Below are 18315 nucleotides of genomic sequence, written 5' to 3'. Positions count from 1 at the left end.
GATACATCAGTCCTCCTTTATTGCTGAGTTTGCCCTCTGTGCATAGTAGGCCAGGGTATTTCAGTGTTGTTCCTTGTGTACTGTTAGATCTCGTCACTGGTGCCTGCCTTAATGATCAAAGCTCCCTGACATCATTTCTAATTCAGACTAAATGAAGAACAAACTCTTTAATATTTGAATGTAATTCAGAAACACTCTTTGGGATTTCCACAGTGAATATTTATCATGTAGATACTCTTAAGAGGAAATGAGCAACACTGAATTTTCATGGCAGAATTCCTGTTACAAGCAGGAGTTCACACTGGAAGGGAAGAAAATGAGGCTGCATGGTCTGGCTGGCCGCAGCTCCTCAGAAGCCATTTTTCTGAGGCAGTTAGCTCAGCACCATTTTTCCAGAAGGCATTTTTAATTACTACTGCTCATTGCCGCTCAAGCCACAAGCGGATTTTATCTAGGACATACATATCTAAGTGATGGCTGTTGCACACATTTGATTTAAACTTAGATCATGGAGACTCTGTAAGGAACACGCCTAAGGGCATGCAGACAACATTTCTAGATGCCCATTTTAACTAAGAACACAGTAAAGTATTATTGTAATCGTTAGCCAAATATTTTTCATATGAGAGAGAATCTGTTATGAATCTAGAACATTATACAGCAAAGCATTTTAATTGGAGTGTGCAACTATTCTAAGATGAATTCACCATCTCTGACACTGAGCATTTAAAAATGTTAAATGAGTGAAAGCTGGAAGGGACCACAAATACAATTATTTATAGTTAGCATCAAAGTTTTCAGAATATTCTAATTCTGTTCTAGTATCTTTGATTAAATATGAAAGCAGCCCAGCTGTATTAATTTTTTCTAATTAATGAAGAAGAAAATACCTGTTAAATTCAGAAACCCATGCATGTAAAATATATGTACCATGCTATTATCTAATTTAAGAAACTCTTTTAATTAAGATAACATTATTTCATTTTCTGCAATTTTCACAATTCATATTCTATAATTACTAGTACTAAATTATTTAACATTAATGAGTTATTGAACGAAACTAAGAATTACATTGTTAGTGTTCCCTCTTAATCATTAGGGTTTTTTTTTTTTTAAGCTGTGTGTATATTTTTAAAGTATGTTCAAACAGACTACAAAATAGAGACTATAGAATGTCAGAGCACTTCTTGAAAAACAAACTTATTTTTACTTTTAACATAGGAATTAGTAATTACTTTCCCCATATCAGAAGCACAATAGTACAGTTCTCTAAAGTCGTCCTCTGTTGTTTTATGGATCTCACTGTGAAGTTATCCATACTTGTAATCTTTAAGAAACACTAATAGCCCCAAATCAAAAGTGTGATATGGCAAATGTGAATATTTATACCCAGAACTCAAAAGTATATAAAATAAGAATATTAGACACAATTTTCTCTTGCCCACTCTTCCCCTGTAGCTATAGTGTTGTCCTCTAATGTACTTGGTGTACTTTTATACTAAATATACTTCATATTGACATGGATAGCATTTTCTGTTACTTTTTTGGAGGTAGAGAGATGGTTCAGTGGTTAAGAGCACTGGCTGCTCTTTCAGAGGACCCAGGTTCAATTCCCAGCACCCACATGGTGACTCACGATCTCTGTGACTTCCTTTTCTTGGGATCCAAAACACCACCTAACCTCTTCAGGTACTAGACACTCATGTGGTATCCAGACATACATGCAGCCAAAACACATAAAATCGATTAATATATACAAATAGAATATTCTATGTAATTTTGCATTTGCCTTTTCTTCCTGAGATGTTTCCACACTGGTACATGTGGATTTATTTTTATACTGCTATATCACAGTATTAAGTTGTCAGCTCTTTTTTTTTTTTTTCTTTTACTGAAATGAACATTCCTTTTTATTTTATCCTTAACATATATATCATATGTTTGTATGTTTCAGAAGTGATTAGACTAATTGGTATAGTTGTCACCTTAGGCACACACCCAATTATTTTGGGACATAGTGCACATCTTATCTACATGCAATTAGTTATTGTCAGCCAGAGTCATCTACTCTCTTGCCCACTGCACCCCTACGTCTGTACACTGCTCTGTGTACCACCCAGCTCCCACATTTGCGTGTTTATATTGTATGTGGGAGTGGTGCATACGCATTCACATGTTCAAGCACAACTTTCCTACATCCCAGAACATCTTACCTTCCACTCTGTGCACTACAGTAATTGAGCTGGAATCTTTAGGCTTGGCAATAGTACTTTTTACTCCCTGGGACTTCTTGCTAGCCCAAAAGTATTTTTAAAAGATATTTCCAATACTTCTAAACTTTTACATTTCACATTTGTATTCCCAGTTTATGGGAATTGATTGTGTGTATGTAGAAGGCAGAGGAAGACATCGATACCCTGCTATGTCTTATGACAGTGTCTCACTAAACCTAGGGGCTAGCCTGACACAACAAATCTGTATGTCTCTTCTTAGATATTTCCACTCTAGTAGGGCAGTCACTGTATAATACTATGCAAATATAGCAGTGCTTAACATAGCTGCAGACACCATGTACTTTGTGGGAGTTCTGTGTTCAACAGATTACACTGGCTACCCAAGCTCTAGCCTTGCTTATTATATCCCTGGGTGTAAACTGTGTTTATATATGGTAGTACAGTAGAGAAGAGAGTAGCCATCAAGCTGCTCTTATGGGATTGGCAGTTGCATTAGGAGATATTTGGACTCATTATCTTATTGTTGCTCAGTAGAGTTTGATTTCTGGTTTGTTTTGATTTGGTTTTATTATTGCACACCTAACTAACATTAAGGTGTCATTTCCCATTAACAACAATATTTTCCACGGGGGTACCAATAAATAGTTAGGGAAAAGTAAAGCCCCCTCCCTCCCACATCCTACTTGAGTATTGTGTAGCTACACTGAATATAGGAGTGAAGTCTTTAGACCCCTGGTCTCCATCACTGAAGCCCTTGTTGCTTCTGCTGGTTAATTACAGCCATGGTACAGGAAGCTGTGAAAGTACCAGCTCAGAAATTCTGGAAGACAACCTTGAAAAACAGCACTATAACTAATGCAGCTGTGCTGTCGATTGTTTTAGAGAGAAAATGTTAGCATACCGTCATTGGATCACTTTGATCTTCACAGGCTAAAAGATGGTTGTCATTAAACTTAGCAGTCAGAGCAGAGTGATGTGTGTAGCAAGATGTTTCCCTAGCCCTTTAGAGAACTGCTCACCATGGATCTAATGCAATGATACTTGGAAAGGAAAATTGAAAGTGTGATTATCTTCCTAAAAGTGAGGGCCATCCATTAGCGCATCTTCAGCAGTTAGTCAACTTGCCGGAAAGATAACATGGCATGTCTGCCCAGGGAAAAGAAAAAACCCTGATCCATTTGCCAGCTCGGTAATGTCGGAATTGTTCCTATAGCTGTCCTCCCCAGGGCTTCACAATCTACTTAATAACAAATCAATCTAATCTGGTTTTGCATGGATTTTTCTATCCTGGGCTTGTGTTCCAAGACTCTAAAAATTGACAAGGAGAAAAGCCTCAGGCTACAGATTTTCATAGCTAGAAATCTTATATTGAACAATTGCATATTTTACCCTCCACCAGAAGCTTTGGTACAACATTTGGTTTGCAAGGGTAGGTGGCTTGTAACCAAAACTGTCTTTCATGATGATGTGTATGTATGTGTACCTTCCAGCTCTTTTTCTAAATTGAAAAACAAGAAATAGCTAGTTTTTTTAGGATGCTATGATCATTGCTATAGCCTAGGTCACTTATTTGTTGATCCCAACTTTACTCATCAGTAATAATGGTATTGGAGCCACAACAAATTGAAGTTAATTTTGCAAGCGCGATACCAGAATTGGTACCCGGTACAGAATGTAGCGTACATCTGCTTGCTGAACAACACTGACAAATCTCAGTCAGAAGATTTTTGAATAGGATATGAAATAGTCTCACACTGTATGTTGTCTAAACACAAATACGAAGGCAGATATCATTATTACTGAGAAGAGTGGTACATTCAGATCAAGTCTACATATAAAACCTTTTGTGATTCTTCTCAACCACAAAGTAAGACACTTAATAATCATGAGTGTCTGCTGAAGCTGATAGGTGCCGTGTTTCTCAGTGAAAGCATCAGTGTGAGATCACCAGGTGATTTCACATGTCTGTCATATACTGATGTTGAAGAGGAGACTGCCAAAAGTCTGGAATTGATGGTCTAATGTGACATATTGTAAAGTACAGAGTAGTCATCATGGTGTCTGCTTGCCAAAAATTGCTCCAGTACCTACATGTAAATACCTATCTGCAAAATGCAGGAGACAGAAGAGCATGGTAAATGACAGTGGGGCTGTCATTAGATTCAAGTTTTTAGGTATTCTACCAATCAGGAGAAGAATTTTAACAGGACAGGAATTTTAGAGACAAAGTTGCTTGCCCGGAGCCACACCCTAAAGAAAACAGACTCTCCCTTCCCCCAAACTGACCATAGTTCCTCAATCAGGGTTGGGGACTCTAAGTCCCACTACCATCCATGCCGTACAGTTGACAGGCTTCATTTTTTGCAAGCAACCACAGCTGGCCGAGTTCAGCCAGGCATTATTTTGCTGTGGTTCTCCTTAATCTCTGCTTCTTACAGTATTTTGGACCCCTCAAAGATCCCAGTTAGTTCTTGGGACCTGAGGGAAGGAGATGCACTGTAGACATCTCATTTGTGGCTAAGCACCTCACAGATGCCTTTTCTCTGCAGATCGGCCAGTTGTGAGTTTCTGCATTCACCCCCATCCATCACACAGAGAAACTTCACTGATGAGGCCTGAGAGCTGCACTAACCTATGGGTGTAGAGATGTAAGGTTAGAAGACAGTTTGATACAGGTCCATTTAACAAAATAATAATAGTATGTTCACTCTGGGGCCGATGAGCTCCCCATTCTTTGTCAGATTTACAGTACAAGATATTTGTTTCCTCCTGTAGAACTGGCTCTAAATTCTATCAGAAATTGTTGACTTCTCTGTTACATTCCTGCCACTATGGCATCCATGGGTGTGTCTTGCTGTGCTTGTCATTATTGTATCTCTCTAGGTTAATGACATCCCCCATCAGGTCCCCTGCAACCTGAATGACACCCTCTGATGCACTGAAAGCTAGCCAACTTAGGAGTAGCTTCCAGATCATTACCAGCTTGGTTTCTCTATTCCTTGAGACCAAAGCAATACTCACCAACAGAGCCTTACCATCCAGTTTTGCTGGGGAACCTTGAGCGACTGCATAACCAGTATTGTTTCAGCTCTCTAGGACACTCTAATCTCAAAGATATCCTACACCTGGAACTGGCTTTCTATGTGGTAGCCCCCGCAGTATTAGTAGTCTTCTGAAGTATTATTCCCTGTCAAGGATAACTCCAATTGCAATCTTTTATGCGTGTGTACATGTGTGTAGCTTATAAAGTAGTAGGTTCCCTATGGCTTCTTCAAACTTCTGTGATGTTAATTAGTCCTCCATCCCTTCCTCCATACTATCCTCCCATCCTCCTTGTTCTCCTCAAATCTCCTTCACATTCTTCCCTTCAAATCACCTATGTTCTACTTTTTTTCCATTTTTATAAAAGTAGTATAGTTATATTTATTAGAAACTGCAATTTCCCAAACTTAAAATTTCATAGTCGGAATTTAAATTCTTCTGAAAGTTTAAAGAGATACTGTTTATTAGCTTGTATTTTTTTAATTTTTTTTTTTCTTTTTCTTTTTTTGGCTTTTATGAGACAGGGTTTCACTGTGTAGCCCTGCCGTCCTGGAACTCACAGAGATCTACCTGCCTCTGCCACCCAAGTGCTGGGATTAAAGGTGTGTGCCACCCCTGCCCAGTTTAAATTCAGTTTTTTTTACCACATGTATTTGTTTGAGGGACCATACACCTTCCACAGCATGAATGTAGATGTCAGTGCTCTCCAACTTCCTAGGTCCTGGGAATCAAACTCAGGTCATCAGGCGTGAGAGCAAGTGCTTTTACCTGGCAATCTTACCAGCCCTGGTTTTAAATTTTATAGGTTATAATTTACAGTTTGTTCCATATCTTCCATAAGCCTTCCCTATGGATCATGTTAAGGTGTGGTGGCCATGAAAGATTAAGCTGGTCAGCTCTCTTCTCTGTCATATTGTACACTAAGATTGCTTTATGGATTCCCTCTAGTAGTGTAAAACATCCTTGACCATGCACTCTTTATTATATCTGTGCTTTGGATCACCTCTCTCTTTCGAGAATGTTGCTTGAGAGACCCTCCTGATCCATTCTCATGCCCTTCCCCCGCCTCCCCCCCCTCCGCCAACACCATTCCTGTTTGGTAGCTTGAAAATCCTATGCATTTAAGTGGGAAACGGTGGTAAGTAGAGAGGAGAAGACAGCAAGTGGATTTGAGACTGTGGGATGAACCAGGGGCTGTAAGCATTCCAAAGCCCCTGGTCTGGGTTTTAGACACTGCTGTATAGAGCAGCCGAGGCTGGATATTGACTGTCTCCAGCCTCTGTTCTTCCTCCAGACAGTTATTGATGGTGGTAGGTCCACCCTCCTCCCACATGTGAATTCATTTCTCCCTCAGCACAAAAATAGCTTCTTACGGCCCTGGTCTATAAATCAAGAGTTGAGAATGTGATTACAGAGAGAAATGGGAACATGGTGGAAATTTAAGAATTGCATAAGTGGAACAAAATTTCTCTTATAAGTTAAAGAACCTTTGCTCTTCATAAAATCTAAAAATAAATTATTGGTCTGACTTATCAGTAGGCAGAAATTATTTTTAAATCCACACTACATGGATGATATCACTGCAACCTTCCAAGCATTGGAGTTAGAGGTATGCACCACCACGACTGGCCCAGTCATTTGCTGAATGATCAAATAAATGTTTCCATTTCAAATGCAGTCTTAAATTTCTTTTAAAAATTAATTTTCAGCAGCTAAGGCTATGGATTTTATGAAAATGTTTGCTGTGCAAATGTGAGGACCCAAGTTTAATTCCCCAGTGTTACAGTTCGCGTCTGTAGTCCCAGGACTGGTAAGGGAGATGCGAGGGTCTCAAGGATGCATTGGCCAGCCAAGGTCCTTAGGATCAGTAAGAAGCAAAAGCCTTGTCTCAAAAATGAGGTTGAGAACAGTAGAGGAAGACACCAGGCATCTACCTTTTGGCCTCTGTACGTGTGTACGTGTGTGTGTGTGTGTGTGTGTGTGTGTGTGTGTGTGTCAAACCACACACCAAAAATATATATACAATTGAAAGAATAATTTTCTCACAGAATAAATTTTTACATTAAGTAAATTTTCCAATGCATTTTTCCTTTTCTTTATTATTATTGTGTATGTGTATAGTGTGTGGGGTGGACACGCATGCCATGCATACTTGGATACCAGAGAACAGTTTTCTCTCATTCTACCTTCTGTGGATTCCCAAACTAGAACTCAGGTTTTGATAGGTAGGCTTGCCCAAGTGTCTTAATATATTAAGCAATCTTGCCAGCCCTCCTGAACATTATAAATCCCAAGGATTATGTAAAATACAGTCATGTGCATAAAACAAAGTTTAATATTAATAAACTAGGTTTGTGAATGTCAATGTTTTTCTTCGATCTGTACAGCTCAGTCCTGAATTGGTGTTGTATTTAATTTCATGCAGAGAAATATGGGGTGGGGCTTTCCTGCTCCTCACCATTGCCACCTTCATTTAAGATCGTAAGATTGAGATTGTCTTGGCTACAAAAGAAAAGGACATTTTTATGTGAACATGTATCTTTTTGTTTTTTTTTTTTTTTTTTTTTTAACTTAGTTTTCCCCCTTGAATAGATAAGAAGTGGGAGATCGACAGCATTTTCCAGGCTGTAAACACAGTTAATTCCCATCCCCCTGTCAATTCCTAAGCTGAACTTTAGCTTGAATTCCTACACCTTTGCCTGAATAGGATCTTGGGTCATGACTGAATCCATTGCAAGAACGTGTGGTGTTATGTTAGCCATCTTACTATTTTCCTTCCATTTGTTTCAGCTTTTCAAATGTTAGGTGGGATGTTAGAAAACCCTTCTCTCTGGATTTCTTTGACTAATCAGGACACCTGTTGTGGGGTGGGCCTCAGCAGAAGTCTCACTTCCTGTGTAATTTATGGGGATGCCACAGGGAACTGTTTGTCTCATTTTTGTCTAGTAACACATCCTCTTTGATCTTCGCTTCCCATATGGTCTTCTAAATCTTTTATTCATAGATTCAAAGCACTCACACAAAACGCTTTTGTCAAAGAATATTTAACATCATCTAAAATGTAATCGCCTCTGTTGCTAGGCATATTTCCTCCACCTTGAATGTTTGCAATGTGCATCAAAAAGTCATCTCTTTGAGAGACTGGTAATAATATTATTTATTAATATCTTAACCTTTTTCTGGAATGTACTTTATACAGCTGTTATAAAGGGTTCTAAAGCTACAGTAGAATATGTAGGCTGAGTTTAAGGTAGAATGAAAAACCAAGAAGTAGAAAAACAACATGGATAAAAATGAAACAATGGATGACCACAAAGTTTACCAAACCCACTAGCCAAAGAAAACCAAGACCACACTTTGCTAATGCTATCGTTTGTGATTCTTTAAACATTGAAACTGGGACCTCACATTCTGACACAAACAGGTTTTTCAGGTCATGTGCACCTGAAAGGGAAATACCTGAGTTTGATGGCAGACCTTGCCCTTCTACAATTCTTGGAGTATCCAGTCTGCCTCTCTCCAGCCAACTTATTGACCCTCTGTGGTCCATACCTGTGACTGGGTTTGGAATAGAGATGGACCAAAGCAAATGCCTGTATACAAGTGGGGCTATCTCAAGACTGGTATCAGGAGTTGCTATGTCCTATGTGAAGGGCATCATTCTTAATCTGGAGTGAAGTCTCTCCTTAACCACACCATCACTCTCAGATCACACAAATAATTATGACGAGACCCTTTGCACTGTCTCACTTGTTATGTCTCATTGGTTGTAAACATGTACCATTCTCCAGGACAAATTCATAACATCCAAAATAACTAATCCTGAAATATGGCTGTTGTCATGTTTTCACTTTCTCACCTTACTGAGATGTTGGGAACTGCCTCTGGAAGAGAGAGGACTAATGTCTACAAGCATGAAAGCCAGGAAGAATGGTTCTTGGTATCTAGCTAAAAGAATTCAAGGTAGATCGCGTGGCTCCAGATAGAAGGCTGCCCTAGTGATAAGACATGAAAAGTCTCTTTGTTGAGGCTGGTGATGTACACCAAGCAATTTTGGAAGATGTCCCCAAATGCCAAGAATTGCTCTCAGACTGTTGCTAAAAATTCTTTCTGCCTTGGCTAATGAATTTTTTAAACCAGGGTCATCAGTGTTCTCTGGAAGTGGATGATATCAGTTTGTCTTGTAGCTTCCTTGTTCTACAAGTAGGCACAGCACAGCTCCTTCACTGTCTATTTTATTTATTGGCTTTTCTGTTCTTAAGTAGCCTAGTGTAAGACTGGGAGCTCTCTGTGCTTGTTTGGGGGAAGAACAATCAAGATTTATTGTTTAATTTTGTCTGATGTTCACTTGTTCTGACCCTCAGATGGAGAACGAATGTAATGTAGATACTGCACTTCCTAGTCACTCTACCTAAAAGCAATAGATGAGGTCTATTGCTCCCAAGCACAGGAAAAACAGAACTAGCTGAACTGGATGGTAAGAGTTCTTGGAACACCAGAGGTTTACAGCATCAGGGAGGCCTACTTCTTACATGCCAAGGATTAGTATAAAGTGAGCCCATGACATGGCTGATGGGAGTCCGGGGACAGGAAAATTTCACCTGACAATGGGACAGATGCTTTGAAGTCAGAGGTTTTACTTCTCTATGGGTGTTATATTTAAAAAGTTATATTCTCAACAAAAAGCCAAGAACATTCAAGAAATCTACTGCATCATACAATGAGTAACCTGCCTCCTTTGTAAGAAAATGATTGAACATCCATTAGAATTTACCTTTAACACCAAACAACCAAAAGAATTCAGATGGCAAGCACTCCGGTGTCCTACTCAGAAGAGCTGCCGTTTGGGGGTGAACACCAGTAACAAATACCACCACTAGCATCATGGAAAGTACAAAACTAAAGTGAGTGATTGGACTCAGCATTGGTATGAAGGCACAAGGAACCAAGTCTCTCTCATCAAGCTAATTCTAGCAGGATCTTAATGGTCATATATGAGTGGGCAGATAGTCTAGACATTGGGACCTGCCCGTGTGGCATTTATAGATAAGACAGTTTCTGGAATAATTCACCTGAGTGACATTTAATTTGCTATTGGGCAGTTGTGGATAGTTTTGTTAGCCACTGGTGGAAGTTCTTTGCTTCTGAGTGACAGATGCAGACCTGAGAAGGGGTGAGGGGAATGGCATGGCAGAGGTACTAGGTGGCTGCACTCTGCTCTCTCTGTAGTGTCCAAGTAGGCTTGCTCCCATTAGGTAGGAGAGGTAGGTAGAGCTTTTTTTTTTTTTTTTTTTTTTTTTTTTTCTTTCCCCCTATTTTAGGAAGTGACACACAGTGAAGTTAAACCTCATTAGAGTGCTCAGTTTCCTGTACATGGTACATGTATAGTTATGTGGTACCTGCTCAACAGCTCTGGCGTTTGAACAATTCTTAAAAGAATTTTTAGACTGTTCTGCACATTCTTCCCCCAAAATAGCATTCAAAGTGTGAAGCAGCTTGGCATATGAGGCAAGTTCAAGTACTTGCAAGTTCCTGGAATGTAGGTTTGTATGGGAAAGGGCAAACTAAAGGAGCCAGGTGGCAAGGACCTTCTGTGCCACCTTCAGATGATGGTGTTTTGTCTTCTGTGGGTCTGTTTGTCCCTTAGCAGTGGGAGAATGACATCCATTAGTTGTCATTCAGTAAAACTCAGTAGCAACAGCAGGAAAGAGAGCCTGATAAGATAAGAAATCAAAACTCTGACGGACTTGTTAGGAGAAGGATGGAGACAATGTTCCAGCCAAACTGGGATAAAAGGATGGAGGTCCAACCTATGTCCTTGGTGGTGGGGTGAGAGCCATGTGTCTGTTTCTGCAGCTCTTGTGTGAGTGAAATAGACTTGGGGCCCCTAGGCAGTGAAATAACTCCTGCTTTTCAGGTCCAGTGACCCCCATGGTCCTAACTAGAGTGGACTCACTTTCCAGAAAGGAATTGTAACATGTTGAGCATAAAGTACAGTTGAACATCTCACAGGACTGTGTGTATTTGTTAGTCTTGGTGATAAGCCAGTCATGATTTTTTTAGTTACCAACAACCTTCCTTCCTAGTTTGCAGAAGCAGAAATAGATGACTAGGTATCAATTCATAGATTCTCCAGGAAGGCATATGAACCAGATTCTGAATGGCGGTGGCCAGTAAAAGAACCCACTGAAATGGCTGGGTCCACAGCAAGTAGTCAGGTCATCACTACTGTCATCTCACATGGCTTCTTGTAGCCTGCTCTCTAGACTACCCTCTGGCATTGACAGAATATGAGCAGGCAAGTTTCCTAACTCCTTACAAAAGACCAAATTAAGGATGATTTTCAAACACAACTCAAAGCTCTGAGTGGCCATTTTTATCTATGAATAAAAACTAATTTCATATGTATAGAATTTTACAGTGATTTGCTACCTAATCTATGTAATACAAAATGCATAGTCTCTGCCTAAATTTTAAAATAAAAGCTAATATTTTACTTAAAATGCAAAGCTTTGATTGGTTACTTTATCAGTGAGTTTCTTTTTATTTGTTGTTCATCTCTCGACCTAGACAGTTCTAAACATATGAATGGCTCATTGTAATGATTGATAATCAAGTTATTTGAAATTGTGATGATGTCTTTCTATTGCCATAAAACTCTTGTTGATGATTCAGTCCTTGTGTTTTAAATGTCTTTCACATTCCAGTGGAAGCTCCTGGAACACAAGCTGCTTGGCATCTTCAGAAGGGACGTGAAAGGGAGCCAGGGCGGAGTCTTTGTGGGCACAGTGCCTGTAGACACATGGTAGACAGCCAGCATTGGTTGGGAAGTGTTTCTAGGAATAGATGGTGGGAAGAGAGGAGAAAAAGAAGGAAGCAAGCCTTTCCCTCTTGGCTGAAGCTTCCTCTGGTGTCTCTTCCATGGATCTGCCTCCACAAGCTCTAAAACAGAGTGAGTTGTATTAAACAGCCTTTCAGATTCCATGTATTCATTCTTCATTCCTGGAGTCAAAGACAGTGAGCCGTGTGAGGCTCCATTAAAGTGAACGCTTTCAAAAGAGAAACACACTGTTCTCAAGAGCATATACCATGGTTCCTACACAGTATCAGCAATTTCTCGTCAAGGTAATTGGGTAATATGAGATCTACCAAATACACTCAGGCAATTTGGCTTATTTTTCATGTTCTTTATTCGCTTGTTTTCCTAATGAATTGGGTACATTACTTTAAATTGAAATAGGAAAGGTTTTTTTTTTTAGCTGAAGATTCTCACTGACTTGGGGGATATATCCTGCTGTATTTAGGGGACCCGAGGCCTTTTCAGCAGCAAAATGCTATTTGATAGATCTTTGTGTAGGTGTGTGCTCCCCTACCCCAAAGCTACTGGTTATAAAGGGCGATTATTGTTAATCCACTTGAACAAAGTTACAGCTCTCCATCAATGTTTACCTTATTACCCAGAACTGTGAGCTGCTTGGTACTTTTCACCTTCTGTGAAGAAGTGCTGTGTAAAGGGTCTCCTGTGTGCCAGGCAGGCAGAATGCTAGGCCCATGGCACAGAGGAGCCAAACAACCACAGCCTCTGCCACTCTGAGCAAGAGCCCAGTGTGACATGATAAGGTTAATGAGTGGCACAATAAGGTTAATCATTGTAAAGATGGGGAACATAAAGCATTCCATTGAAGTTATGCAGGTTAAAACTCAGAGCTTAACCTTTCATGGTAGACCCAAGATACACGAGCTTTGTTAAGCAGCTCTGCCTGGCAAAGTGTATTCATATTGCCATTCTGTTTGATTGTTTTGCCAGTTACACAGTGTGGCATTACCAGTTCCAGTAGCTGGAAACTGGTAATTTTGATAGTAAAGTTTAAAACTTTATTGTTAATCCACTTGAACAAAGTTACAGCTCTCCATCAATGTTTACCTTATTACCCAGAACTGTGAGCTGCTTGGTACTTTTCGCCTTCTGTGAAGAAGTGCTGTGTAAAGGGTCTCCTGTGTGCCAGGCAGGCAGAATGCTAGGCCCATGGCACAGAGGAGCCAAACAGCCACAGCCTCTGCCGCTCTTGCTCAGAGTGGCAAGAGAAATGAGAAAGCTGAAAACTAATTTTGATAGTAAAGTTATGTAACAAAAATACAAAGGAACTGGAATCTGTTGTTAGGAAGAAACCACTTTCTGAGCTCATGGGCAGTGTGGTGACCTGCTACAAGGAGCAAGACAAATAGCCCTTCCTAAGATTTACTCGCTGCTTCCTTCACCTCCAGCTGTCCCTTTTGAAGTGGGATATGAGCACATTCCCTGGAGCAGTTCCTGGAGCTTGGACTCGCTGATTGCCTCCATTCAGGAGAGCAGTTACCCTGCTTAGAACTGAGTCCAGGTCCTGCAGTGTGAACTGCTGTGCCTGTCTTTGGTAGAGAAAGGGCAAACCACACACACTTTCACCCAGCAAAAGTTCCACTGGCCCTTTAGTTCTTGGGGAAGATGTCAGGGACTTGGACGGGAATGCAGCGCCGCAGCAGACAACTCTGTTAACTCGCATGTATGCTGGAGTCTCTCATGGCTCCCTTTAAGCATTTTGGTGGCCTTTTGAGTCTTTTTAAATGTATGTGCTACACATGTGGTTTCATAGCATCACAAATACCAATTCTGTTAATATGCTTGATTGTTCTGTATCTCTTTATAATCTGCTTAATTTTCAAGTACAAATACAGCTTGTCTAAAATTGCTGTAGAAGGTTAAATACAGTTTAAAAAATAATTTAGAAGGGTAATTTTGAATTTTATTTGTGATTTTTTTTATACTTTTATATAATTCGATGTAACAAATAGAGTGTTGGTATATTTCCGCAGTTAAATTTCATGACAAAACATTTTTTTTTTCTCTTTTTCTCTAGCTCAACTGAAAAGTCATTTCCTTGGAGATCAACAGGTATGTTTTTTATTTGTGTATTATTATTATTTATGTGAAAAAGTATTTTGTGTTTTAGACACACACACACACACACACACACACACAAAGCAGTTACTTAGCGAGCACCCATCCCATAAACCTTGTGCTAGGACTGAACCCAGGGCCTTGTGCATGCTAGGCTAATGCTCTACTACTGAGCTAAATCCCTAATTCCTACTTCACTTATTCTTTAACTTCCTATCTCTTGGAGGAGTAAGCCAAGCAGAGCTTTTGGCATTATTGAGACTGAACTTCACTCTGATGTAGGGATTCTAATATCCTTCATCCTTTAGCATAATTGGAAGTTACAGCATTGCACAGCAATCCCACCATCAACTGTGTGTCTGAAGCTTTTCATTACAATGAAACCAGGCCGGGGAGGGGGGGGGGGACAGTACGGGAGCAGCAGGAAGGTTATTGTAAAAAAGGATAATTACTCATCTCTGCCAGATTTTTCATTGTTCATGCTTAGAGTTGCTTGAAGTGTTCATTTTATGTACTCTCATGCAAAAATCTGCTAGTCCTAATGTAGCCTAGTAGGCTTTAATATAGTTTGTGTATATTTTCTCCTACACTTGTCACATGAAGGAGGAATTACATTGCAAAGAGTACCTGCCACTATCATATTCAGTCTTTACTGTGGTAATCAAGCACCTATGCCATATGCTGGATGCTGTACACCCTGCTTAACAGGCAGTAGTGTAGGACAGCACAGCTGCCCCTCCCACTATCTGCCATACAGATTTTATAAGGTGAGCAAGAGTTGGCCTCAAAGAAAACTCAGAGCACCAGATGCCCAGCATCTAAGTTTATCTAGACTTTGCCACAGATTTCCAGTGTCATTCATGTAGATTCTGTAGTGTTTGTTCAAACTGTTGCTATGTCAAAGATAATGGAAAAGCTCTCTACCTACAAGACCTACATAAAGCCTGTTAGTAAAAGGAAAGATAATTCATGAAAGAATATAAGGTTACCTTTGAAATAAGGCGGAGGGGCTATTCAAAGAAGATGAGCCCGAAGCCCACTTCACCAGACTGGAGAAGAGACATTCACACCAGACAGAACACACAGTACAGCATTGTGTAGGAATATTTGAAATTAGTTTGAAAAGGCAGAAGATGTGTAGATGTTAGACGGCCAAACAGCAGGGAGGTTGGACCAGGAGGCAGGTTGAGTCTCCCAATAGCTATGAGGAGACCCTGAAAATCCTTTAAGAAAAGTCAAATCTCTTAAAACATCCATGGATGTTGAAGGGTAGAAAATGTACCAAAGAAAGACCAGCCGGAAACTCACTGCCTAATTCGGTGGGGGAACATCTGGACTGGGCTATTGCTAAGGATTTGGAGACTGGCTTGGTGTGAACAAAAAAACAATGATAATCTTGAGGTCTTACGCTGAGTAGGAGGGCAACTTCATTGGAAAATTGGGAAAGTCTTTGGGACACTTTGAACTATGGTGGTGGGCATGCTGGAGTTGATGGTAATAGATGGAAAGGAGAAGAATCAGTAACTAGGTATAAATTTGAATGTAAGCCCCAGTCCAGTGTCAAGACACTCCTGTTGATCTGATAGCTTCCATACACTCAGATTTCATCAGACATGTAGGTAGAACGCTGTGAACTGGACCTTCTGAGTGACAGAAAGCCTGGAACCCTGAGAAGGTGTTCCTGGGAGGTAATCAGAGATAATCTGAAACCTGAGGAGCCTGAGGGCATCAGCTGGGACCAGTGTTATTTCCCTACTTTGTCACAGTATGTCAGGTCATCACAAAGGGCAGGAACCATGTCTGCTCTGCTCACCTTAGTGAATGAATACACGCATACATGAATGAATAATAAATGTCAGGAAGGTTTGAGGGCATGTACATTGACTTTACAACTAGATTCAGAGCCCTTGGAAAGTTTCCTTTTCCTCTCTGCATCAGGACCTAGAAAATGCCAAGTCCTTATCAAATATTGAAGACATCACTCTGTGTAACGCATACTTGGAAAAAATTACAAAATGTTGTAATTTTCTAAAACCTTAAAGAGCTTATTTTGATTCCTAACTACTTTCCTCATTGCTCTTGTAACCCTCACACTGAAGGCAAGCTGTGATTCCATGCAATGCAGAATGGCCATGAGAATTGGAAATTTACTTAAAACTTTATGAAGTTAAGGTTTTGTTAGCTACTCTTGATCATGAACTTGGTAGATGACAGTGCTGTGTTGCCATGTCAAAAGGTTAGACACTCCTTGTGGCCTAACAGAACATTACCAGTATTGTAAATTTTGTACTTGTCATCCACAACTGCTGTTGCCCTGATCCTCTTCCTTCTCCATCACCTTCTCCTCCTCTCCCCGCCCCTTTCTCTCTCTCTCTCCCTCCCTCCCTCTCTCCCTCCTCCCTCCCATCCCATCCCATCCCATCCCAGGCTGTTGTGGAACTGAGTCATAGCCCAGACTAGCCTGGCTCAGCCCCTTCATGTTGAGATTCATAATGCCCAGCATTTATGGGATTTTCTTTATTGCAAAGTTAACATGTATGATGTGATTCTGATCACATTGTTTTCCTTGCAGCTCTTTCTATCTTCTTGAGCAATTACTCATGTGCCCTACAATTTACACATTTAAACTGCACATGTCAATGTGTTTAGTATATTCAAAGTTAGGTACCCATGGCCACAAATTAATTTCATAGCATTATCGTTACCTGTAAAGAATGCCACTTATGTTTTATTCATCAGCTTCGTTTTCTACCCCAAACTACTAATCTTGAGCAGCCCCTGTTCTCTTTCTTTATGAATTTGCCTATTCCAGACATTTCATTTAATAGGCTTAAGTAACCACGATGGACTTCTTTAGCTTAATAACATGTTTTCAAAGTTCACCATTTGTGTCAGTACTTAGTCCTTTTAATTGATAAATAAACTTCCACTGGGTTAATGGAGAACATTTTCTTTATCCGTTTACGAGTTGATAGGCATTTTTTCTCTTTTTGGCTATTTCTATGAATATTTATGAAAGTTCTAGATGTGTATTTTTACCTAGATGTATAACTAAGAATAGAATCGCCCGGTCAGTTGGTACCAGTGTTGAAACTTTAAAACCATTAGCAGAGTTGTTGCCAGTGTGGTTGGGTCTTTGTAACACTCCTACTAATAAAGTGCAGGACTTTCCACATCCCCTCCCACACTTGGTACTTCTTTTACTATAGTTATCTTAGACATGATACAGCATCTCCTAATTTTTTATTTGAACTTAAGTGATGGCCAACATCAGTTTTTCCTGGGTTAGTTTCTGGTTTTTGTTTTTCAAGCAGTTGTGAATGTCAAAGCTTGTACTTTAATGTTACTAGCTGCTTTCCTATCTATTTCATTATTAAAAAAAAAAAATCCATCCTGATTCTAAATGTGCTATACATATAGCCATCAGGAAATGTTTTAAAATATAAAAATATAAAATAATTACTCATAATTTATCTCATCTCAGTTTTTCTGTGTGTTGCACCTAGTTGCCCTTTGGAGATGTGTTATTGTTTGTTTTTTTTAAGTCAGGGTCTCACTGCATATATATCCCTAGTTGGCCTGGAACTAGACCAAGACTGGCCTCTGCCTCCCCAGATGCTAAGTAGCTATTATTGAGTCTCAAACTCTTCTATGAATTCATCTTTAGTGTTGCATAATTAGGATTTCTTGAGAGCCTTGAACTGGTGTGGCACACGATTGTCAGCATTTAACGCAGAAGCCTTGCTCTCTTAGATCTTGGAATTTAATGGAGACTTGCCGCAGGGACTGTGACAAGTGGTGGGGAGATGCCAGAAAGGGGAACTATAAATATCCTCCTTATCTGTATATGTCTCTATTATTGGACATTGCAATTTGTTCTGATTTTTACTATAAATAACTAACTGCGGTAATACAACTATATAAAAATGTATCTATTAGGTTTTTAGGGAAAAAATTATGTAAGGTGTGTGTTTGCTGGTAAGGTCTTTGATGTGTGTAACCAAGTTGCTTTTCCAGAAGATTGTATTCAATTTCCCTCCCTCCAAGTCTATGATACTGAGCCTCTTCCTTCTTCTCCCTAATGTCTTTTGTATCAGGAAAATA

At 39.8% G+C, this 18315-nt stretch overlaps 1 protein-coding gene across 17 annotated transcripts in view; it reads left to right on the top strand.

Moving 5' to 3' along the window:
- Pkp4 (plakophilin 4) overlaps nt 1-18315 on the top strand; it is a 208669-nt gene that overhangs the window by 127632 nt on the left and 62722 nt on the right. For all 17 annotated transcript variants that reach the window (XM_051184651.1, XM_051184653.1, XM_051184648.1 and 14 more), the window contains one exon: nt 14171-14205. In XM_051184651.1, the coding sequence (XP_051040608.1) occupies nt 14171-14205 (35 nt within the window). The remainder of the gene's footprint in view (nt 1-14170; nt 14206-18315) is intronic.

This window comes from Phodopus roborovskii, unplaced genomic scaffold (assembly GCF_943737965.1).
Source record: "Phodopus roborovskii unplaced genomic scaffold, PHOROB, whole genome shotgun sequence".
Taxonomy (NCBI): Eukaryota; Metazoa; Chordata; class Mammalia; order Rodentia; family Cricetidae; genus Phodopus; species Phodopus roborovskii.
This window is presented reverse-complemented; position numbering and strand designations above follow the sequence as displayed.